The 25173-nt window shown below is 40.2% G+C and overlaps 1 protein-coding gene across 2 annotated transcripts in view; it reads right to left on the reverse strand.

Annotated features, from left to right (window-relative positions):
- The window catches only part of IGF1 (insulin like growth factor 1), an 82803-nt gene that overhangs the window by 7025 nt on the left and 50605 nt on the right, over positions 1-25173 (reverse strand). The window contains exons 3-4 of one of the 2 annotated variants that reach the window (XM_003832573.4): positions 16529-16710; positions 13270-15023 (exon numbers count right to left, since the gene is read on the reverse strand). In XM_003832573.4, the coding sequence (XP_003832621.1) occupies positions 14835-15023; positions 16529-16710 (371 nt within the window). In that variant the 3' untranslated portion in view covers positions 13270-14834. Of the gene's footprint in view, positions 1-13269; positions 15024-16528; positions 16711-25173 lie in introns of those variants that run through there. The other variant, XM_008958018.4, reaches the window with a different exon arrangement.

The raw sequence follows: 25173 nt of genomic DNA on the forward strand, positions 1-25173 counted from the left end.
AAAAATCAATCACATTCTGGATTCATCCTCTGTTGTTTTATTGCAGTTTGTTCTGTTTTAATTTTTGTAAAAAAGAGATATTTATTTTTCATTGTTTTTCTTGTTTTCCTCTAGAGCAAGGCAGAGTTTCAGAAATCGAAGATTAGGAAATCTTATAATTAATTTTGAGTCTGTAAAATCATAGACATACTGGGCTGAGCTCAACTCGTAGCTCTTCTATTTTCTGGCTGTGTAAACTTGTATGAGTGGCAATCTCTTGTGTTTCCGTTTCTTCATCTATAAACTAGGGTAACAATAATATCTACCTTATAGGATCAAAGATTAAATAATTAATATATATAAAAGTACTTACAATAGACCTGGCACATGGTAAGCACTACATAAGTATTAGCCACTATTATCATTATTAAATCATTTTTCTCTTAGTATTGTCATCTTTATTGGAAAGTAACCATGCCAAGACTAAAAGTCCTGGGTTCCTAATTTGGTGTTAACATTCACTCATCAACAAGCAATGATGTTATCTTAAGGATAGTGAGGGTTTTTTTTTTTTTGGACAGGGTCTCACTCTGTTGCCCAGGCTGGAGTGTGGTGGTGCCATCTCCCGTCACTGCAACCTCTGCCTCCCAGGCTTACACAATCCTCCTGCCTCAGCCTCCTAAGTAGCTGGGACCACAGGCGCATGCCACCATGCCTTGACAATTTTTTTTTTTTTTTTTTTTTTGTAGAGATGGGGTTTTGCTATATTGCCCAGGCTGGTCTTCAACTAGTGGGCTCAGGTGATCTGCCTGGCCTTGGTCTCCCAAAGTGCTGGCATTCCAGGCATGAGCCACTGCACCCGGCCTGGATATTGAGTTTTGCTTAGAATAGAAGCCCTGTAAGACTAGAGATGTATCTGTCTGTTTACTGTTATAGCCCCAGTGTCTAGAACAGTGTGCAGGTTATTGCAGGTGCTCAATAAATATCTGTAAAATGAGTGAAATGAATGAATGAGTATGAGGGACCCCCTCGTGATGTGCAGAACTAAGTCATTATATTATAATACTTTTCCTACAGTTATTACTTTATCCTTGAATGTATTTAAATTGCAAAGTATGTAGACAGGAGTTTTGAAATAAAATCAAGGAGGAACTGGCATTTATATGCATAAACCTGAGGTACTTCTTTTTTTGGTTTTATCTCTAGCCAGAGAGCCCTCTACAGAAGGATGTAATGGATAATTATTGGTATACAGTGAGGTTCATAACCAAAAACAAAAGTTCTCTCCATGAGACCTGGAATCTGTAAACTGTCTTCTGGCTAAGGTAATGAACACCCACACAGTTACAATATTGTGAGGAGCTAAAGCACATTTGAGATTACACAGACCTGAGACCTGGAGAAGGTGAGAGGTTTTAATATGAAGGCTGGGGAAAAAGATAAACTGCCACCCCTTGGGAATAATACCTATTGGCCAAGGCCCATAGGGATCGGCAGTTTTTCTTACACATGTTTTCCGGTTCTACTTGGAACATTAGAGTTATCACCAAGTCCTTCATGAAAGGTAGCTAGCGTTTTATGAGTCGATGGTCAACATCTTGTACTGACTGAGTAGAAGGAAGATGGCATCATTGTGTAAAAACATTCATTAAAATAGCTCAGTGACCACTGCAAAAAGGAAAAAAAGATGGTAGAAAGAAACTGGGCATTTGTATAGAATAACTTGAAATGCCATTTGTTTTAAATTCTGGCAGTTTCCCTCAAATATCACAAAAGACCACTTAAGATACATTTGTTGTGGTGCAAAGCATCTACTGCTAAGTTCCCAGTAAACTTGTGTTTTTTTTTTTTTGTTTTTTGAGATGGAGTCTCGCTCTGTCGCCCAGGCTGGAGTGCAGTGGCGCGTTCTCAGCTCACTGCAACCTCTGCCTCCCGGGTTCAAGCGATTCTCCTGCCTCAGCCTCCGTAGTAGCTGGGATTACAGACGCCTGCCACCATGCATGGCTAATTTTTGTACTTTTTAGTAGAGATGGGGTTTCACCATATTGGCCAGGTTGGTCTCGAACTTCTGACCTTGTGATCCACCCGCCTTGGCCTCCCAAAGTGCTGGTATTACAGGCGTGAGCTAAATGTGTGTTCTTAATCTTCCATTGGGTTCTGCTTTCTTTCTTTCTTTCTTTCTTTTTTTTTGAGTTGGAGTCTCACTGTGTCACCCAGGCTGGAGTGCAGTGGTGTGATCTAGGCTCACTGCAACCTTTGCCTCCCAGTTCAAGTGATTCTCCTGCCTCAGCCTCCCAAGTAGCTGGGATTACAGGCACGCGCCATCATGCCCAGCTAATTTTTTGTATTTTTAGTAGAGATAGGGTTTCACCATGTTGGCCAGGCTGGTCTTGAACTCCTGACCTCAGGTGATCTGCCTGCCTCAGCCTCCTGAAGTGCTGGGATTACAGGCGTGAGCCACCATGCCTGGCCGTGTTCTGCTTTCTTATAGGAGTTCTCTAGAAAAATGAGAGAAGGACACATGGGGCCACAGAATAGCATCACTAATGTTCCCAAACTCTTTGAAATGTTTTTGTTCAATTCTCAATCAACACTGTTGATGGTCTGTAGCTGATCAAACCCCCAAAATAGATATTATTAAGGATGCCATCTCTCTGCCTAACTACTAACCAAATTAATTAACAGGCGGAGAAACACACTAATTTGAATTTTACCTTTTGTTTTTCTGTTTAAGAGGCATACCAGCTCAAAATAAGAAGTTCTTTAAACATCTGCAATGCCCAAACTAAGAAAATATTCAGGAATGAAATGGGAACAAATTAAAAGAAAGCCTCATAAAGCATTTAATCTCCATTCTTCCTCTCAAGCCAAATTAATCCCAAATTTCTACAAGAAAACATTAAGGTACCATCTATGCTTCACTCTTTAAATTAGCGGGGGGCTATAGCAAAAAGAATTGAGGTTAGATTGACCAACCACATACATCCTATTTTTTGTCTCCAATAGAGAGATTCTTTTTCTTTTCTCTCAAAGCACAAGATATAAAGTGTAAAGTCTGAGCGGAGGGATTCCCTGGTCTGTTTCTTCTGGGTCTGTCTCAGCATCACAGCAAAGCCATGGGCTGAAACTCACTTGAGTGAAGCAGATGCTGTGCCAAGTAGCATGATTCCCATGCACACACGTGCACGGTGGAGGCCATTCAAACCAGCTGGGATATCGTCTGGTTTGCATTTGGCTCTCTTCCCAGGCTGTCACATGTGACTTCTTTGTTGCAGACAATGACAGTGACAAAACAAAAGCACTCAGGGACTAGGTCTCAGTTGCATCTGTTGCTTTGCTCATTGTCTTAACTTAATTACGCCAGCCACCCTTGACAATGGGCGGCAAGTGGAGGCATGTTAGAAGCAGCCGTCATCAGAGCTGGCACCCACCTTTGGTACACTTCTTGAAGAGTTATGAAACTGTCTCACATTCAGTCAAGCAAAAACTTTTCACTTCAGCAGCTTGTCCAATACAAACAAACCAGCTGAAACTGTTTCTAGTATGCAACTAGACAGATTTTTAAAAGGAAAACAGTAGTGAGTAAATACTGTTTCCTATTGACACCAACGAAGGTAAGACTATTAAGAAAACATTGCTCCTCCAGCTCACTGGGGTTGGTTAAAGAAGTTTACCCTTTAGAAGGAAAGGTTAACAAACACATTAGGAAATAAGTTTGTGGAGGGTTTAATTTGTGATATATATGATTACCCATTATGGACAGACATGCATATTTAGGGTGCTAGAAAAGGCCCTGAAGAGGCCATTCACCTTCTCCCATTATCTCTTGGTTCTTATCCTAGCTCCAAGCTTTCCTTTGGAAAGCTATCCACAGACTTTTCAATTAAGATTACTGTGCCAGGTGTGGTGGCTCACACCTGTAATCCCAGCACTTTGGGAGGCCGAGGTGGGCAGATCACTTGAGGTCAGGAGCTGGAGACCAGCCTGGCCAACATGGTGAAACCCCGTCTCTACTAAAAATACAAAAAATTAGCCTGGTGTGGTGGCGTGTGCCTGTAGTTTCAGCTACTCAGGAGGCTGAGGCAGGAAAATTGCTTGAACCCAGGAGGCGGAGGTTGCAGTGAGCTGAGATTGTGCCACTGCATTCCAGCCTTGGCGACAGAGTAAAACTCTGTCTCCAAAAAAAAAAAAAAAAAAAAAAGATCACTGAGGACTAATAACAATGGCAATAATAAGAATCTTGCTTAACATTTGCAAAGGCTTTACAGTTTACAAAATAATATCACTGAATCCTTACAATCACCACATGAGGTGATGCGGTGTTATTCCTGTCAGTCCCACGTACAAGCTGAAGCTCGCTAACATTTAGTAATGTGCTTGAGGTCACAGAGGAACAAACTGATAGACAAAGGGCTAAAATAATAACAGTTCCCATTACTTGAACATTTGTTATGTGCTGGGGTTTGTAGTATGTATGTAAATTGCATATATTTTCTTGTTTCCTATACTTCTCTCAGGGATAAGTACTACTGTCTTGACTGTTTTATCTTTAAGGAATCTGAAACTTAGGATAAACAACTTGCCTAATTTCTTATGATGGAGATGTAATAGTGGTTGGAATTTGGACCTATTCCTTCTGATTCTGGAGCTCACCAGTTAACCACTCTGCTAAACTGCCTCCCCAAGAGGTAAAAAATATCTAGCGCTTTCAAGTCCAAATCACTTTCCAATAGCAATAGTTGATAATATCATGAGCTGCCCATGCTTCCAGATGGGGGTAGATGCTGGTTTGGAGGGAAAGGCTGTGCCATGGGACAGAAGACTCAATGAGGAGGGTGAGTATTACCACAAGCTGGGACCCGTTTGTAATGGTATTTATAGAAGTCTAGGAGCACAGTATTCAATTAGCAAAAGCAAACTCCCTAGGTATTATAACCCCCTTTTTTTCCTCCCCACCTATCTTTATAAGATTTTGCCTGAGAGATAGAATCTAAAAGGATAAAAATAGGCTCTTTAAACTTCAGGGAGGAAGCAGTGATGTTTTCAATAGACTATGTTTCCATCTCCCCCCACTCCAAACAAGTTAAGTATTGTATGACATGAAGTCTAGGAAAAGCCTGGCACTCTATAAAAAATACTGGGAAAATTCTGTCCAGCATGGAATATCAGCAGCTTATTGTACAGCATAAAGTACTAACTCAGCATTGACCTTCTCCCAAAAAGGGCAAAATGAGAAGAAAAGAGCAGTGGATGATTGGAAAGAGGGCTCAGATATCAGCCCTTTACCTGTTGAAAGGGATGTGCTATAGCAATTTTGCTGGCTTGGCCTGGGGACATGTGAAATGGTGGAGGATGATTTAGATGTCTCAGTATCAACTTTGATATCTCTTTACTTCAGGGAATCACAAGTTCAAATTCCAGGAGAGTTGGATCAGCCTTTCCTCTCTGGCAGCCAGGCAAAGCGAGGGTCATGCGATCTACTCAGCACTTTGGGATGTGACTTTAAAACCAAAGAACAAGGTGCACATTTTGAGAAACGTGTACTCCTTGTTTATGTGGCTGCTTCTTTAACAGAGTGAGGGATATGTACTTACTGGACACAGTTTTGGTCAGCCCAGCATCACGTTTTTTTCTGGAAACCTCACCCCACTTTTTATGTGGTTGTAGGAATTCCCCCGCCCTCTGCCAGTACAACGGCTCTTCTTTGGCTCTAGTGGATTGGAACAGGGCAGGCCCCTCCCAAGAGCCAGTGACCAAGTATGGTGGGGACATTGAGGCAGACCTATTTCTGAGAAACACAGAAATTTGTTGGGCAACTGTATTGCCCAACTTTGGCTCAAAAACTCCATGATGACTTTGCTGAACTTTCCTTAGACCATAGACCCACCAAAAATGTTTCCAACCAATCTACTCTCACTCTCTCCTTCCCTTGGGGTTAGGCTTGCCTTGCAATCTGATGGCTTTGCCTATCCTCCCCTATTTCTGTTCACACATTAATTCCCCCTAATAAAACCCCTGCTCATTTAACACCTTCTCATCTTCTGTTTCTTGGAGGACCTCATCTTATGCATCTGGTTTAAATCCTAGCTCTCCCACACAGTAGTCGTGTGACCTTTGATAATCACTACATTGTGCTGTCCTCAATTTCCTCTTCTGTAAAATGAAAGTGTGGGGTAAGAGCACCTACAACACAGTGGTGTTCTAATTGGATGTAATAACCCTCAGTCATTTACCTGGCATGCGGTATAGTTGTATGCAGGAGAGTCTACTGTTTAGAAAAAACTTGAACCTAATTGTTAGCACCATCAGTCTGTTCTGGCTTGTGTGCTGTAAGAGCCCTCTCTGGGTCTACATTTGCTCAAGCATTGATGTTCTGTAGAGTAAATTCTGTATGTTTGTCTCTCCACTAAAACATAAGTTCCTTGAGAGCAGGTAGCATATTTCCTTCACTTCTGTATCCTCCCCAGATCCAAGCAGTGTTTGAGCAAAGTGGCAAACCAGGAAATGCTCATTTAATGGATGCGAATTTCCTGCAGGAATGATGGAATGGAGTTCAGGTCAACAGCAAATATTGCATGGCTGCTTACTTTCTTCCTGTGGTATTCTCTACAAGGACAAATAGCACAGAACCCCCTGCCATCTCATACAAGTGACAGATTGTATATGGTAAATATCAACTAAGAAATGGAGGAGAGAGTGCAGTGCTTGATTAGCACACTGTGGTCTATCTATCTCGGGTTTGGATTCTGCTTGACCACTTCTTAGCCCAAGACATTGGCGAGACACTTAGCCATACTCAGCCTGAGTTTTCCTGTCTATATAATAGTGATAATTGTGGTATTCACTCTGCAAGCTTTATGTGAAGATTAAATGAGGTGATTCCCTATAGCTCTTGCCACAGGGCAAGTACCTAATCAATATCAGCTATTATGATTCTTTTTAATTTACTTTTTAATTGTTACTATTGTCAAAGAAGTTTGCATGCTAGAGTGCTGCCCTTTCTCTGGCTGAATGTGAGGAAACAGTAGCTAGCTCCTTGGTTTCCGGAGCTCCATTGAGTGCTGGGAGAGTGGACTTATAGCTCTGTTTTCTAGTGACTGGGGCATCCCTAGGAATCCCCAGGCATCAGAGGACTTTATTCCAAGATTATCTTGACTTAGCAACTTTCTTACTCTTTTAAAGACTACCACCTGACTCTATTTCAAATATTTCTGCCTGTGATGTAAAAAATCTCTATCAAAATGGTTTAAAAGCCTGGGGAACAAAGAAAAAAAAATGCCAAGGGTAGTTTCCCTTGCTGACAAGAGGTGTTTATGTTGCCTTTAATAGTCATGAAGGATGTTGTAAAATACTTCAGGATCAGGGCTCCCCAGACTGTTGATTTTATGGGCAGCTTGTTTACTTAGCTGTTTGTTTGTGTTACATTTTTAAATTTAAAAAATGTTTAAGCTTACTATCTTTCGCAGAGGAAGTTGATTTTGGAATTGCTGAAAGGTTCAAATGTGGTATTTTAAAAAGTGAAACACCAGATTCTAGCAATTTTGCTGCTATGTGCTAAAGATTCAGCACATTCGTACCTAAAAACTGGATTTGATTATTCTTTTTCTCTTAAGCCTCCAAAATGCCGTCGTTTCATCTGACATACAATTTATGCTAGAGTTACTTAAACTGGTGTGTGCAGTAACTCCTATTGCAGTGTTCTTGGGAGATGTGAGGCCTAGGGTTTTTACCTTTTGGTGTCATTTCAATGCAATAGTGATGAGTTCACAGGGTTAGGAGGAAAGGGTGTTGCCCTCTTTCACTCATTCCTTGTGTGTGTGACAAATCTGGGCAGAACATTCAAATGCTGTGTTCTGAATTTTCCTCCTCACTGAATTGAGAGAAATTTTGGAAGTTTGGAAGGCTCTCTTGAACTTTTAGGATGAACAAAATAACACTATGACAAGTTAAATTGATTTGCCTCTGTTTGAGGTTGATGGGGGCCTTCAGCATATAAAAGTAAACATGCAGAGTGCCAGCCAGTGCTATTCCAAGGCAGAGAATGGCTCAAGAACATTTTATGCATGCACACAGTTTTAAAAAAATCAGAATTGTGGCATTGTGCCAAAAGCACCTCTACCTTCATCCTAATGTTCTTTTGAAGAAGAAAACGTATTATTATTTATAGAGAGACAAATCAGAGCATTCAATAGTGACCTAGGTAAAACAATACTGACAAAATAACGTAATTATACTATGCATTTATTGATTCATTCATATTTTTCATTCCTTCTAGTCTTCCAGTGCCTCACAAGCTAGTCAAGCATGCCACATACTTACACCATGACATAAACATTGCACATCCCCAACTCTACAATTGTCAGCTGATTGAGAACCTTACTCAACCGTCAACCTGCCATGGTCTTGCTCCTAATCATTCGGAACTTTGTCTTGCCATAATTGTGAACTAAAGCCGTGAAAATAGCACATATTTTCACAGATGGCAGGGCTAGTTGGTCCTTGATTACTTGACCTCTTGGTGCTGGCTAGACAGAAAGCCCCAAGTGAATGTTTATACATTGTGCCCAGAATTTTGTAGAAACTTTAGCCATGGATCCCAGCTTGGAAGCTTGGACCATTTGGCCGGTTTGGGTTTGTTGTAAAATTTCTTGGTCTTTCACTGGGAACTTTCGAGTTATTTTATGAGACAAGAGCTGCCATCACACTCAGCTTTTCATAAATCTTGCTCTTAACATCTTATCTTCATATGGGCATTTTGACCATGTCAGTTAGAGAAGCCCAAGAGGACAAGGTAACCCATTGTCATCTTTTTTCCAGAGTGATCATAACAGATGCCTACTCAAATAAATGAATGTTCCTTTATCTGACCCAATGGGCATGAAAGCATATGAGAAACTGAATAGAGGAAGTTAGAGGCTAATGGTTATGAAATGGGAAAGTGGTAGAAGAGGCATTTAATGGGTTTTGCCTGTAATCCCAGTCCCTAATAGAAGTAAGGGCAGGGGATGATAGAAGGAAGATTGGCTGGATGCATTGACCTTTGGTTGTAATGGGTCAATAATTAGACCTAGAAATTTCTAAAATTGCAAATTGGTTCTATAGGAAAGTTACTGCAGTCTATAGACAGGGACCTAGAGAATCCTTCTCTGTATGTTAGATGGAAAATGGTAGAAGTCCCTGGATCCTCAAAAGATACAATAAAAAGAAAACCAACTTATTTCCACCCCTCCAATAATGTCCTCTCTATTTCCTGAATAATTTTTAATTTAGGATGAGAAACAGGCTTTTGAGAAGACAAAGGAATCCTGCAGTTTTTACTGAATGATGGTTAGTTTTTACAGAGGAATTTACCTTCACTGAAAGACAATCCAAGAAACTGTTCTCACCTATAATTTTGGAAAATAGTTCCCCCCCGTTCTGTAATGGGTGCAACAATGCTAGAACACAAAGGTGCACACACACACACGAAGGAAGGGGAGAAACTAATCCCCTTCCCCTCAAAACTCTTTGGTATAGTTTATTACAGATTCTAAATTGCTGCCAAGGACATTTAGAATTAAAATCAGCTTGATGCACCTTTAGCATTCTTATTTCTAACCATCATACTTCCACTTTTTAAAAAGTTAGCTTCTTGACCAATGGTTCTCAAAACTATAATCATATTAGTTAAAAAAATAAAGATGGGAATTTCCAAAGTGTTTTCTAGCTCCTGTTACTCATCTAACAATAGGCAATGAAAGTTATAATTGAGTTCCTGGTATGATAAGAACTTTCTTAGGGGCTCTCTGGAAGAATCAGACATGGACTCATAAACCTCTTTTCCCATAGCTCTCATCATTTCCCTATTGTTCTCAATCTCCATTTCTCTCTTCTGGAATTTAAACATACGTTTATATTTTTAAATCATTTCTTTTGGACACTGGATGAAAATGGGATGGCACTAAAGGCATTAAAGAGTCCCATTAAAAAAGGACCTCCAAATATGTGGGCATCAGGGAAAAGTTCTGATTCCAGTTAGGCCTTTAGGGATGACAGGAAAGCTGATTTTCACCTTGCAGGTCTGGAAGTTTTGTGGACCTGGAGAATTTTTGCTAACCTCAGCTACTCCCTCTTTAAAAATTGACCTGTCTTGCTTAGGCCAAAGGAATCAGTAACTGGGCTTTAAGTATTGAGGTGAGCATACAAACTGGATATTTCAAAACTCATAAAAAGGGATTTGGATTCTGCTTCATCTAAAACTATTAATCTTTTCATTGCTCCCGAAGGCTTCCCCTTTAACTAGAGACTATCAATGTTGCCCTTGGATTAAAAGTCAACTCTGCGTTATCTAGTGAATATTGCAAAAAAGCACTATTCTTTTCCTATGGGCAAATAAAAAGAATAGATCTCATCTTGCCCAGTGGATGTTAATGGACTTGAGAAATTGCAGAATTTATTACCTAAGAAAACAATGTTTCCCTTTAGTGGGAGGGAGGTCGTCAAGGGATGGAGGCGAGAGAAGGGGAATTGCTCTTTGGGAGCTCATTTCTTTGCCTCCTTTTCCACCCTTACATTCGAACAGTGCACACATTAGAAGCTGTGTGAGGTTTTGTTTGTTTTCAAGAGATGTTTGAAAAAAGATCAAATGCTTGTGAAAGGCACTGGATTGGCAGCCCAAGAAACTAAAGTGTCCCGGAAGCTGTGTGAGCCCAGAAATATCCTGCATTTCTATTTATTTTGGCAATTTTACTTAAGACTACCAATAACTGGAGTTCATGCTACAATTAAATTTTCCCCAGGCACCATGAAATGAAAGCACGTATTACACTTAATTTTAACTGGTTGAGAAAAATGGTGGTTTTCTGAAAGTTCATTATATGACCCGGAAACAGAAGCAATGGCTCTCACTTGGGAGAGCCAAGCTACCTATTTAAGTTGGAATTATTCATAGAACCAGGGGTTCTCTGGGTTGGAATGGTTCTTAGGTCATTGAGTTCTCTTATTCTCCTACCACATGCTTGAAACTCTACTACCACATCATGGAAAAGCATTGGCAAGCTTGGGCTTGAAGTTTTTGGTGACACAAGACTGGCTTCTACTTCAGGAGACCAACGTCTTTTTCACATAGCTCCAATTTTCAGAGGTAAGTAAAATAATGTTAACTAAAACTTGAATAATGCTTACTAACTGCTAGATACCATTTTAAGTGCTGTAATATGTGTCTCTGAATATACACCTCCCACTCCTTGCACAGACACACACATGCACACACTACACTCACACACATACACACACACAATCTCAATAAACCCTCACAACAACTGAATAAGGTAGATTCAGTTGTTGCCCCTATTTAACAGATGAGGAAACTGAGGCACACATAAGTTACATGATCTGCCCAAAGCCACAATGCAAGTAAGAGCCAAGATTTGAACCCAGGTAGTCTGAATCTACATTTTGTACTCTTAATGACTGTATTTTACTATTTATTTATTATTTAATTTTTTTTGAGACAGAGTCTCACTCTGTCACCCAAGCTGGGATGCAGCGGCAGGATCTCGGCTCGCTGCAACCTCTGCCTCCCAGGTTCAAGGAATTCTCATGCCTCAGCCTCCTGAGTAGCTGGGATTACAGGTGCGTGCCACCATGCCCAGCTAATTTTTTTGTATTTTTAGTAGAGATGGGGTTTCGCTATGTTGCCCAGGCTGGTCTTGAACTCCTGAGCTCAGGCAATCTGCCCGCCTTGGCCTCCCAAAGTGCTAGGATTACAGGCATGAGCCACTGTGCCCAGCCTTAAGGACTATATTTTAGCCTCTCCAATGCTTATAACTCTTGTTCATGCCTAGTACAGAGGTTTGCACATTGTAGATGCTCAATAAAAAATACTTTTCACCAATTTTATTTCAGGATGATTATTCCATACATATTCCAATTAGTTTTACACACAATTATCAATTTGCCCTAGGAAACAATTGAAGTTGAAACACTGGAATTTTAAATGATTATTAATATTCTGCTTACTTCAAAGAAACATTAAGGGGAGTAATAGGTGTATAATATTCACTATGAAATTCTTAGCCAGTTGCCACCTGTAGCAATAGGTCCTTGAACAATTTCAATTTGGCCAGCGAAGGAAATTCCAAACATGCAATACTTGTATAAGCATAGCTCCTATGCCTTTCCTTTTTTACTCTGTACTTGCCTCACTGTCTTATGTAGGAGAATAGGAATCATTTCATCTCAGCAGTGCCACTTGTTTTTATGGTGTGTCTTTCTACCACTATTCATCAGCCTATGTTACTCATTTGTCCATCCAACCATCCATTCATCCATCCATCCATCCATCCATCCATCCATCCATCCATCCATCTATCCATCCAACATTATATGCCATGTATCACTAGAGGCTTGGGTATTGATACTGGAAAGAAGGAAATGGAAAGATAATATAGATTCTTTCTGTTTTCTTGGTTCATATTATTCAGTAATCACATGTAGGCATTCAAGATAATTGCTTTAGAGTTGATAAAACTCATTCCGAAAAGAACTGTCTTATAGTACATAGTTTGCTAGTTAAGCATTCTTTAACTAGAAAGTCTTTTTGTTCTTCCTTCCCTTTCCTTCCTTCCTTCCTTCCTTCCTTCCTTCCTTCCTTCCTTCCCTCCCTCCCTCCCTCCTTCCTTCTTCTCTCTGTCTTTGCCTTTGCTTTAGTTCTTCTTGAATGAAATTTATGATTGGGTATAATTATAGTTTATTCAAACCTTTCCACAGGACATGAATTCTTAGTTATTCCATGGAACTGTGGTCCTTTGAAGAGCCATCTGTGTCTATATGCTACTCTAAGGTGATAGTTGTAGTAGGAATTGGCTTCTGTCTGCAGCTGGTCCCAAAGCATGGATGTCTTAGCTGGAGAACTTAGTATCTTCTGAATAAGGTGACTGGCCACTTGGGCTAAGGCATGAGCCTGGCTTCTCTCTGCTCTGATAAGCCAGGATCCACTTTGCAACCACAGCAGCAGTGGCTTGGTTCCCATGTGGGGCTTTGGCATGCTTTCAGTTCGACCTTTTCCTCCTGGATTGAGCCGTGAACATGTCCATCATATTTAAGTAATCCTGGGTTTTCAGTGAACCACTAGAAAGGGTGATCCTGGAGTAAAAAGCATGGCAGAGGCATGGAGGACCAGGCAGAAAGGAGGTTCCTTTATACCATGACATCTTCAAAATAGACTACTTGGATGAAATGCTTCACTTCTGGGTTAGTCATATTCTTACCCCAAAATGTCATCATTTGTTTGGTAGAGAACTTCCGTCTTGTACCCTTTCTCAGCTCTTCTAATTCACAACTTGGAGGATGGCGAGACTTTTTGCTTTATTATCTATGAAGACCCCAATCCTACTGATTAAACCAAGGGATCTGAAGGAGAAGATTTCTAAAATCTGAATTCTGTGATTCTATTTAGCTTTTCTTCACCCTCAGGGAAATCCAGCACTTTTGCTCTCATTCTCTCCCTTCATTTCTGCCCTCTCTTTTCCTTCTGGAATTCTTTCTTAGTTGACCCACTTTGATTATGTGCTGTTGTCTCCTGGCCAAAAGAAGAGCAGCTTAGAACCCAAGCACATCTTTACCCACTTCTGGATCTCAGTGTCCGAGTCTTCAAAATAAGGGGATTTCTGAGGCCTCTTCCAGATCTAACATAGTATGTTCCTGGGGTTCTCATGGAGCAGAAACTCAGGGTTTCAGATATAAAAATAGATCTGTGGTGGGGTGGTGGAGGGGAGTGTTTTCTAGGAGCTGTAATCAAAATGCAGTGGTTATCATCAGAGATCAGAAGTCTTCTGTCACTGGCTGAATTGTGTCCAAATTCATGTGTTGAAGTCCTAACTCCCAGTACGTCAAAATATGACTGTATTTGGAGACAGAGTCTTTACAGAGATAATTAAGTTAAAATGAGGTCAGTGGGGTGGGCCCAAATCCAATCTGGCTGGTGTTGTTTCACACAGAGGATGTTTAGACACAGAGATATGTATGGAGGGAAGATGAAGTGAAGACACAGGGGAAGAAGAAGGAGGCCACCTACAAGCCGAGGGGAGGAGCCCATGACAGAGCCTTCTCTAAGGCCCTTGCAAGGGCTGATACTTTGATTTTGGATTTTCAACTCCCAGAACTATGAAAAAATCAATTTCTGTGGTTTAAACTACCCAGCCTATGATACTTTGTTATGGCAGCCCTAGCAAACTTATACATCTTTTATATCTGATTCTAAAGTGCAAAAAAGATGAAGAAGAGTGCAGTGACCTCTTCTCAAAAGTTACCTCACAGACCTCACAGGGTTTTAGGCAATACCGGATGCCCTTTGGCCTAAACCCTGGACTTGACTAAGAAATGCAGCCTCCAATGACATTGCGGGAAAAGGGAATCTGGGAACTTCTATGACACAATTCAGTCTTGCTGAGCATTTGGGGCTAATATTTAACTCTGAACATATATTGACATAGGCAATTCTTCCATAACAGATTCATACAAAATTAAAAAATGCATATAGAAGCCTTAATTTTTATTTAAATTCTTTTATTTAATTGTGTTTTAGAGGCAGAGAATAATGTGTCTTTTTTGCCTCTTTTATAATTTTTATTCTTTTTTTCATTTTTGCCACTGTCTTTCTTTGGGCTTTCTAGGGCATTACATTTTTCTTTTCCGTTTTCTCCATGTTTCTTAGCGAGATTCTCTAAAAGGTTACTTCTATTTCCATCACATCATCATCTAGCTCCTGCAGGCCTACTTTTCTTCATTTCCTCTATTGCATTTTCTGCTTTTCATTCTTGCTGTCTGCTCCTCTCTCATCATCCTTGCCTCTGTCTGTTTAATCCTCCTGTCCTTCATTTTCCTTTTTTGCCTCTGCATTCAGCATTTCTACTTCCAATCTCCCTCCTCTGCTCTTTCTTCTTTCCTCTGATCTGCAGACTTGCTTCTGTCCCCTCCTTCTGTTCCCCTCCTGGATGTGTCTTTGGCCCACCTTTCCTTCTCCTCTGAGACTTCGTGTTCTTGTTGGTAGATGGGGGCTGATACTGTAAACATCACAAAAATAATTGCATTGAGAACAAGTGGTTCCCATGGTGTCCCTTTGAATGAGCTCAGAATGCCCAGGCTCCATATGATGCAGGAGACAGCACTCGTGCTGGAGAGGGGTCTAGATCTCAGTCACAAGACCCACCATTCCAGAACTTTGGGACTCATCTCTTGACACCTACCCCCTCCCCAGTTAGAAACCAAGAGGTGCTGGGTCACCTGGGAAGAGAAAGAATGAATCTGCCTTTGCCCCAGCAAGCACGCTTTCCTGCCACATTCACCTAAAAGTCTTTTCTGAGATCCTTGCTTCCTGCCTGGCCAGTGGCTACTGTGTTCTGTGTGTGTTGGGTCTTGCCCAGTCCCCTTCCATCCTTCAGAGGGGCTCCCTGGGGTCACATCTCCAATAAGCCACCATGGTCCTCTTCCAGCCTCAGCTGAGGTTTAAGACCAGGAAGCAGCGAAGGTGTCATGGTGAACTTCTTGATCTCTCATCTTGTGCTTTTGCACAATATTATTAGTTCTAGCTCCAAAGATTAAAACCACATGTTGGCATTTCTTTTTTCAACAGAGTCCCCAAAAGACTTAAATGAGAGCTATTTCTTTCCTTACTCAACTTCCTTGCCTTCTCTTTTTCCTCCTTTACCTTCTCTTTAGTTCTTATTCTTTCTACTTAATGGCTAAAATTTTAATCTCTTATATTCATTTGTTCATTCGTTCACTCATTCAAGAGAAATTGATCAAGTGACTAAATGTGCATCAGATGTTTTATGTACTTCTGATGGCATAGTTGGTACCTCTGAGGTTTGTTTACATTCTAGCTCTTAGAAAATGATGCCTGCAGATTTTGATCATTACAAACGTCTAGGCATTCTTATAGCCAAACAGAAATTTCTATTTTTAATGTTTCATGTTTAATTATGCTTGCTACTGAATATGAATTTTGAATAGTTCCCATTAGCCTTTTATTTTCTTTGGAAGATTATAGAATCTCAGAACTTGAAAGGTTACAAGCTTTGTTATTAAGTGCAATTATGGCAGACATTAACGATGGTCCAACAATTACTTTATGCAGGCATGTGAAAAGCATCTCAAAGTATATGCATGAGCTACTTAATTTTGACAACAAACTGATGTGGTAGATATTATTATTATCCCAATGTTACTGATGAAACTGAGGCTTGGGTACATCACATTATTTGGCAAGGGCTCTAAGCTGGTGTGTGAGAAAGCCAGGACTTCACTTTTGTCTGATACCAAAGCCCACGTTTGTTTAGCTACTGTTTTGTAACATCTTCCAATCATCACATCGTCCATAGCGGTGGGAGGGGAAATTTGCAATGCAGAGTGACCAAAGAGATGGGGATGTAATCCATCCCTTTGGTGCAAAGGAGCTTTTCTGACTTGTAAGCCAGGAGACTATGGGGCAGGATTTCTGCTTGGCCCACCCACATGCACAAGAGAGAGACCACTTGAGGATGGCTGGATCCCACCCAGGTGGGCTTACCTTCTGGGTCTTGGGCATGTCGGTGTGGCGCTGGGCACGGACAGAGCGAGCTGACTTGGCAGGCTTGAGGGGTGCGCAATACATCTCCAGCCTCCTTAGATCACAGCTCCGGAAGCAGCACTCATCCACGATGCCTGTCTGAGGCGCCCTCCGACTGCTGGAGCCATACCCTGTGGGCTTGTCTGCACAAATCAAACAGAATGGCCTCATGTTAGGGTGCAATCTGCTTTCTTCAGTCTTCCACCCAGCTCCTGCCTCTCCCCACAGCTAGTCAACCTACATATTCTGCAATGTCTCAACCTCTTCTTGAAACTTCCCCAATGATTCCTGACCCCACGTATCTTTCTGAATGCCAGTATGTCTCCCGGAGTCTGTACGACACTCATTAGCACTAACTCATTCACCATGCTATTTGTGGTAACTCTCCCCAAGTTTTGCAACCTGTAGGCAAGGATCTTGTCTATGCCCAATCCTAGTCTTTTCTTATATATTGGCTTCAGAGGATGGTATAAATATTAAAATAAGATCATGCATTGTTTTCTTAATCTTGTTGGCAACGCTGCATTGTTTTTATAAGCAGGACAGCTCACATGTTTGCCTTTTTGTTTAACTGCTTTGACTATATAGTCAGGTTGAACATCAAAGAGTTTTTAAGTTTGGAAAGGGCTCCTCATTTTACTAATGTAAAAACTGAGACTCAGAGGTGGCAAAGACTTGCTGAAGGTCATTCATGCAGTAAATCGTGGAGTCAAGATGCAAACTCAGATCTACTTGCTGCAAAGCCCAAGTGCCTCATTGAGGAGCCCAGGAGAACTGTTGTATGACTCTGGAAAAGTCACTAAGCTCTCTGGGCCTCAGTTTTCCCATTTATGTAATGGAGTTAATAATATCTTCCTTGTAAGAATTGTTTGAGGATTAAATGAAATCAAGTATGAATAATGCATAGCACAGCACCTGACATATAGTGTAAGTCGTAAGTAAATCATAGCCAGCTTTCTGTGAGTACCGTTTCCAGGATCCTATGTGGTTTGTGAAGAAGCATTGTCACTATTGACCATGTACAGAAGCCTTGGGACTTGAAACTAATTACAATACCAATCTAGTAGGGCTCCCTCTCTTACCACCCCAAGAGGCCAGAACAATGAATTCTATTTCTTATTGAGTAACTGCCAAACTGAAACAGTGAACGAAATGTCCATCTTTCATGTGATTCTGTTCTAGCTCAGGCAAGGGCAGAGGGACAGAAACTTGCTTTCTCTTCTCCTCCCTTATCTCTCCTGGTCTTCTCCACGGATGCTCAGGCTTTATGGAAGAAATTTTATAAATCACGGGCACAGAAGAATCCAATTTATTAATCTGACATGTATTCAATCTTAATTCCTGACAGAAGAAAACATTACGTTTTAAATCACAAGTCTATGTTTGTGTAATAATGACACCATTACTTGAGGATAGGGTTTTGAAAGTCAGAATCCTCATGTATTTTGCACTCCCTCATTGGGGGAGATCAGGCCCATGGTAATGGCCTGCTACCAAACCAATTTGGCTGCCTCCCTGCTGGAAGGGCCAGCATTCATGGCAACCTCTAAGAACCCAAATGCTTTCCTGATGCTTGGCACAGGACCCTGGTGGCTGCTTCCTCCCGTAAGGCAGGTTTATTGTCATTCTTAGGGCAGCTGGAGGTAGTAACTCAGTGAGGGTTCATTTGTGGTCTTTCTGGGCGGAGTCTGCTGTGCAGGTCTCAAAGCAGACCCTGTGGACTCCCAATGGCTGTGGCATTTGGGAGGGACTGGGACCTGGCAAGCCGTGTCTCAGCGGGTCCCCTGAGCAATGTAAACAATATTTTTTTGTTTTTTTGTTTTTATAATCTTTTCCTGGAACTATAAATTAGAGGAAAGACACAAATGGGCTTACACTGTCCTTTGTAATCCACAAAGGACTTCTACATACTTTTTGCTAAGTGGCTAGCCAGTAAAGCACAGCTGATACCCTTTGGCTTCTCTCTTGTGGGTGGGAAGGAAGGAAAAGGTGACTTGGCCTATTTTGTGATCATTGTATCTTTTGCCCATTACAGGTAATTATTGCCCTTTGTTGAAACTATAAATTTCCTAATGGGATGTAATTGGGATTCATTTGTTGATTATGAAATGGTAACTTGATGTTTGGGGGTGGGCTGGTAGGAAGAGCTCCAGAAACTTTCAAAGTTAGCCAACTCAGAAACAACTGATTTCAAAATTCATGGTTAGCCTTTGAAGACAGACAAGGGCAGGCTTTGGGATTCCAGGACCTATTTAGTATTTCCCTTTCAAGCTCCTCTAACTTAATTCTGCTTCTGAGGTCCCACAGGTGCTGGAGCTCCTTGTCTGCTATAAGAGGAAGACATTAACCTTCATCTTGGGATGGCAGAGAGAGTTTCTATGATTGTATATTCACTTCTTGGTGACTATAAACAACCATGAAACTCACCACATGTCGATTTCCTCTTGTAAAATAGAAAGTCATCATCATCACAGCAAAAAAAATAACAGGAAATACCAGGCATCTGGTTTATCACCTTGCTTAAATCAGCTCAGAATTTGACATGACTCAGTCAAACTCTAAGCTCATCTAAACTCTGAGCTCATGCTTTTTAGTCTGTAGATCGATGGGTTTAGGTACAGAGAATTTTAGGACTTTTCTGCAATGTTCCATAGAGAAAGTTTATCTTATGTCTACATTTGTTTTTTTAAAAGATATTGTTGAAATAGTGGTATACAGACTTAGATTTTGCCATAAATATAATTACCAATTATCTCTAGCTACCACAATCCTAGAGAGATGTTTTTCTTTGTCTACTCATAATGTCTACAATGGACTCATTGTACGTCATTGGGAATATATGAATATAACAAGTGTTTACCTATTGCCTTTTGAAGTTTAATTCATCTTTTGAAGTGCCCTGTAAGCTTGATTTCTTCTGGCTCTACATCAAAATATTTAACAAACAAAAAACTCATTTCTCGCCAATTGAAAGATCACAGTTGAGGGTCAAAGTTTTGTTCCATATCTTCAAATGCTACATATTGTTTATTTTTCCAGAACCACAATAAAGATATTTGCTGCTATGGTCTACAGGTAGAAGCCTGATACAATGTAATTTATTAGAAAGCTAATAAAACAATTGGCTTCAGTATTTGACATTTTCCTATTTGAGATAGTTATTTTTAATGACTTCTAAATTATAACTATTGTCATTTCGACTAATTTTTAAATGAGATGGAACTAATTGTTTTATCTTTGCCTTGAGAAACTCTTCATTACGTGCTGTATAATTCTGTCCCAGTGGGCAGAATCAGAGCTGGTAGGTGAATGAAAAACAAATATTGGCTTAATATAAGAAAAGCATTCCTAACAATTTGAATTTACAAGTGTTACATATGGGACAGATTTCAATGAAAAGTAATGAACTCCCCATTGCAGGAAACAGTTAAGTAAAGGCTGTAATAAACATCTGTCAGAGATCCTAGCAGAAGATTCCTATGTTGAACACAGTGGATGACTGCTATGGTCTTTTCTATTCCAGACATTCTATAACAAGTGAAGAGATGAAGGAGAAAACTGGCTTGGGCCCAATATTCAGTATGGTTGGAAACCACTTCAAGGAAGAGGTGCAAATATATTCTAACTTAGAAGGTGAAAAGTTGTTTTCTATCTATTTGAAGTTCCCCAAGATGCTCTAAACACTTTTTAATTGTCCTTACTCGATGCTACGAAAAAAAAAAAAAAGACAGGTGCCTGGTATAGTCCTTTCTACAGCAAGGTGTGGTCCAACAGTTCTGTTGTACTGGCATGATTAAGTGTTCATGCACTTACTCAACTGTTAGAATGAATAGGCATGTATAACATTCCACATAATTTTTCTTGCTGACAAAGTCTTGACATTAAAAATTTATATATTTATTTTGTCAGTTTTGCTTCAAAGGTTTCATAGCATGTAGACCAAAGATTGCTTACCAGACAAGTTGGCCACCACCTATCCTAGACTTTGACTCCTCCATGACTAGACATAATGTTTAGTCACAATGTACTGCTGTATCTTAAAAGTTGGCCAACAGACAGAATTCCAATGGTTAAACAGCTGGCTTCTATAATAACAGCACTTCCCTTTAAATAATGCATGGTCAGGGGAGTAATTCAATAATCTTCAGGGCAAACTTGCTAGTTACAAGGGTTTTGGGCAGAACTGTGGCATCATCAAAACCACACCAATTAGCTGAGTCTCACATTTTGTAATGGATGCAAGCAACTCGCTCCCCTCCATCTCTGAAGGGAAATGTGTAATGCTGAGATTTAACCGGGGTCATCACTTCTAGAACAAAGGACTCTGGTTGTTCATCACTGGCAAAAATGGTACTACCTCCTCTACTGATGCTGCATAAGTTTGTGTTTCTTATAGATTTCTGGGAATGCAGTTGGAACAATGTATTCAGCTTTAATTTCCTTTGAAACTTCCCATCTTGCTTCTTGAGAAAGTTTTATTTTAACTATTTCAACTCTATCATTGGAAAGGGAAGACATTGATTTGAAGAGTCAGTATTTAAATAATAAAAAAACGCAAATGTTTTCAAGTTGGGAAGCAACTAGTTCTTAAGATATACATTTGTTATTCTTTGAGTTCTAAGGAATAAAACTATTCTTTAGAAATTTGCTAACAGGAAGAGGTTCCAAAGTTGATCCCTTTTTTTTTTTTTTTTTTGAAAGGAGGAAAAAAGAGGTAAGACAATTAACCTGGATTTTAAGGGCTATTTCTAGAAAATGTTCAATTATATGTCTGATAAAAAACACAAATGAAATTATTAGCTAATAAAAATGAATCTGCATTTCACTTAGATTAACTAAGGATTGATTACACAACGAAATATTACAGTTAAGATCTGAAGAATCTGGAAACTTAGGTTTTTCACACCAGTTATTTATTTCAGAACTCCAGACACATTGCCAATTTAGAATAACTTGGAACGGTTAGTTTTTTAGGGCAAGATTTTCTCCCTGGGCCGCCTTATTTAATATAAATTCATTTGGTTTGCATTATTTTGCATGAGATACTAGTAGGAAAATTGTATAAGATATGAATAATCTTAAAGTAGTCTTCATTTTAGCATTTTAATTACTATTTTCATTTGTGGAAAAGGGAGAATCACCTCCCAATATTTCCTACATCTCTGATGGCTTTATAATGAAGACTTGAGTCCTTTCATAAATTTCTAATATAAGGAAAATTGTGATTATATTATTACCAAGACCCCAATGTAATACATCGAATGGTTGATATTTCCAGAATTCATAGGATTTGCATTTACTTGAAAACCTTTTGACAGTCAATATTTTGCCTTTAAATTTTTGTCTATTGAAATCACAACTTGAATTAAGGCAATTATTGAGTTATACATTGTCATGTGCTTAGTAAAGATATGGAAAGAAGCTTTTACTACTGTCAACTGGCCACATCTTTTTACGTTTAGAATAACATGAGTATGTACACACATATACTCAAACACATATTAGGGAATTAAGTGAATTACCGTAGTACCAAAGCTGCTGTAAAACATTTTGAAATTAGGATTTTTAAAAAAGATTTTCTAATATATCTATTGCCTGCCTTATACTTTGCTAGGAGACCCTGTACATTTCTGCTTTTCTGTGGAAGGATCTTTCCAAGTAAGATTGACCTTTGGCATCTTAAAAGTGAACACTGAGAAAATGTTCTCTTTTCTATGAACTGCATGTCATAAACTTTTCTTGAAAACCTATCAAATTTAGGCATTGATTTCACTTTTGGCCTGTGTTAATTTTTAATTGCCAGTGTTTGCTGGTCTCACTACCTCTCAATTGGACAAGGTCATCTTTTTCTAGGAATTATGGCCCTCTACGACCTGCCCCCACCCTCACTACTCAGCAACTCTTTCTCAGCTACTAAATCCCCATAACCCAAAAGACCAAAGTCTTCCGTTACCCAATCAAGTCAATGTTTTTGTTTCTCTGAGTCTAAAAGGAATGAAGCAGAGTTCTATGGGGCTGCCCCTTTGTTGAAAGCCTCCTTTCTTTTGGAAGCCCAAGTCAAGAGCAGGTGTGAAAAGAATGCTATTCAGCTCACCTTGGTTTCCAAGGCCAGGAAGCTAAAGTGCAAGTCCTAGGGGCAATAACAGCAAGAGATTCAAAGCAGAAACATTACTGTTTTAGGACTCTTTGGAGAAATGGGCAGACAGAGTGGGAAGCAACATGATGTATTACTTTAGCCTGATACAATGCCCTGGAGGATGAGCGTCTTGCCAGGACAGCACAATTTACTAGCTTAGGTCTGATTCCAGGGCTTGGAGGAGATAGATGTAGCCAACAAAATTATACTTTGGCAAGAGAAATGCTTTGCTGGACAGAAAAATGTTGTCCTAAGGGAATGGTTTGGTTTATCAACATCTAAGGTGAAAGATAATCAAATGCCAAGAGGTCATTTTTATGTTTGAATTATTTCAGTGGGGCCAGCTATATAAGTTAGCTACCATTTTCTAGTTATATTGTTTGTATTATTTAGAACATATTACAGAATTTGAGTATGATCTGCCTGTGACATCTGTCATACCAATGACAGAAGCAATATGTAAAGTGGCTAAAAGCACAAGTTTTGGAACCAGACAGTCTGGATTCCACTGTTTCTTTACTGTTAAGCTTTCATTTGGCAAAGGACTCAACTTTCTAAGATTCAGGTCCTCATATGTAAAATGGATATATAAGAGTACCTCCCAGGACTGGCATGAAGATTAAGTGAGAATGTACGCAAAGTGTTTTGCACAATGGCTGGTATATGGTAAACTATATAAATGTTAACAATTATTATTATGGTGTTGAATTGGTTAACATAGCTAGTTGGGCAGGTATCCTCTTCCTCCATTAATCTTAAAAATGCATCCTTTCCAAAGTTTGGTTGAAGCAGATGGCCTTTCTAGATATTGTTATTCACTAAAGTAAATGAATAGCTGTTCTCTTGAAAGAATATCCAAACTTTATGTTGTATAGACTGGTCCGAATAGTTTTAATCTAGAATAGACACTATGAGAATGAATCTTTCAATCAAGTCAAATAAGGCGTATGGGCTTATCTTGACCCCTTGTTACCTTTGATTTGTCCCAAATAATCCACTGGTTAAAATCATTGGCTTTTTGGTATTAATATCAATGCTTCTTATTTCAAAACAATGCTGCAAGGCCTGGGATGAGTGTGGTGAAATACATGGTCAGAAATGGTTTCCCAATCGCTTTCACCCAGCATAGTATTTCTCTCATCTCTCTCTACTTCATGTCTCATCTCATTCTGTTCTCTTCTTTTTCTATTTCCTTTCCTCTTCTGCTGCTGACAGCCTTTGACATTCTTTTTATTCACTGATGTACTTTTGAGCAAGGCTTATGCCACTGTGGAGTTTACGGTAGGCTAGGTATTAGCATTTCATTTCCTCCCTGGAATGACTGAAAACCAGGGCTCCCTCTCCTGCCAGCCATGCTTTGGGAATAAGCAGTTACCCAGTATACAGTGTCACCAGGCCGCTTAATCACTACTCCATCTTGGACCCATGCCTGAATGAGATGAAAACTGCCAGAGAAAGAATAAGAAGGGATGTTGAGGAATCACATACGTGGGCCTTAGCTATCTCATTTTTTTTTCTTTTTTTTAGAAAGACTGACAACAACTGTAAGCTGAGACTGGCTCCAGCTTGGAGATTGTAGCTATGCCACCAGCATTATCTCCTGTACTTACACTCTTATTGTTATTTTACTCTTTCAGATGTGGGAAGAGAGGCCTTGTAACAAAACATAAGGCATTCGTGAGTAGAGGGTAACGCCCTCTTTCTGGTGCCACAGAAAGATGAATCAGCCAAAGGGATATTAAAACACATTCTCTTTATTTTTAGTTTCTCTCTAAAGTCTTTCATTTCTTTTTTTCTTTGTAACTTGGCACCTGCCCTCTGTTCTCAGGGGCCCTGCTCCCCATTAGTCTCCTCACTCAGGGACCTGTTTTTTGCTCAGGGCACATCTGGACCTTGTCCCAGGGGTGGGAGTGACATGGTCAGGATGGCAGGTGAAGGGGTGGTGGCTGCCAGGGCAGTCTGGCGTGTCTGGAGGGAGAGTGTTGGGAGGTGGACGCTCCTTAAAGAGAGGCATCCGGGCCTGCATCAGGGAGTAAACTGTTGGAAGACAGCCTCTACAGCAGCAGAAACAGCCCTTGGCACTGTCGCAGAGAAGGGAGCAGCCAGAGTCAGCGACAGATTGAACACAGGAGAGAGGGAAGGAGGGAGGGCGAGTGGGAGGAGATGGTTTGGTGTTACATGATATAAATAACTGCATGGTGCAGACTTGAGTGCCAGTTGGGTTGTGTGTGATGTCCCTTTCATGCTGGTGTATCAACAGTGTTGTTCTTGGATTGAGAGGTCCTGGGGAATGTTTCTATAGCACCTAGCACAGTGCCATATGCAGAGAGGGAATAAAAACAAGGCAATATGGTATATTGAAAACAACATTGGATTACAGCCCCAAATCCTCTGTGTGGATGCACAAGTCACCCAAAGTCTCTGAGATTCAGTTTCTCATGTAAACAACCAAATGTGCTAGATAATATCA

This window comes from Pan paniscus, chromosome 10 (assembly GCF_029289425.2).
Source record: "Pan paniscus chromosome 10, NHGRI_mPanPan1-v2.0_pri, whole genome shotgun sequence".
Classification (NCBI taxonomy): Eukaryota; Metazoa; Chordata; class Mammalia; order Primates; family Hominidae; genus Pan; species Pan paniscus.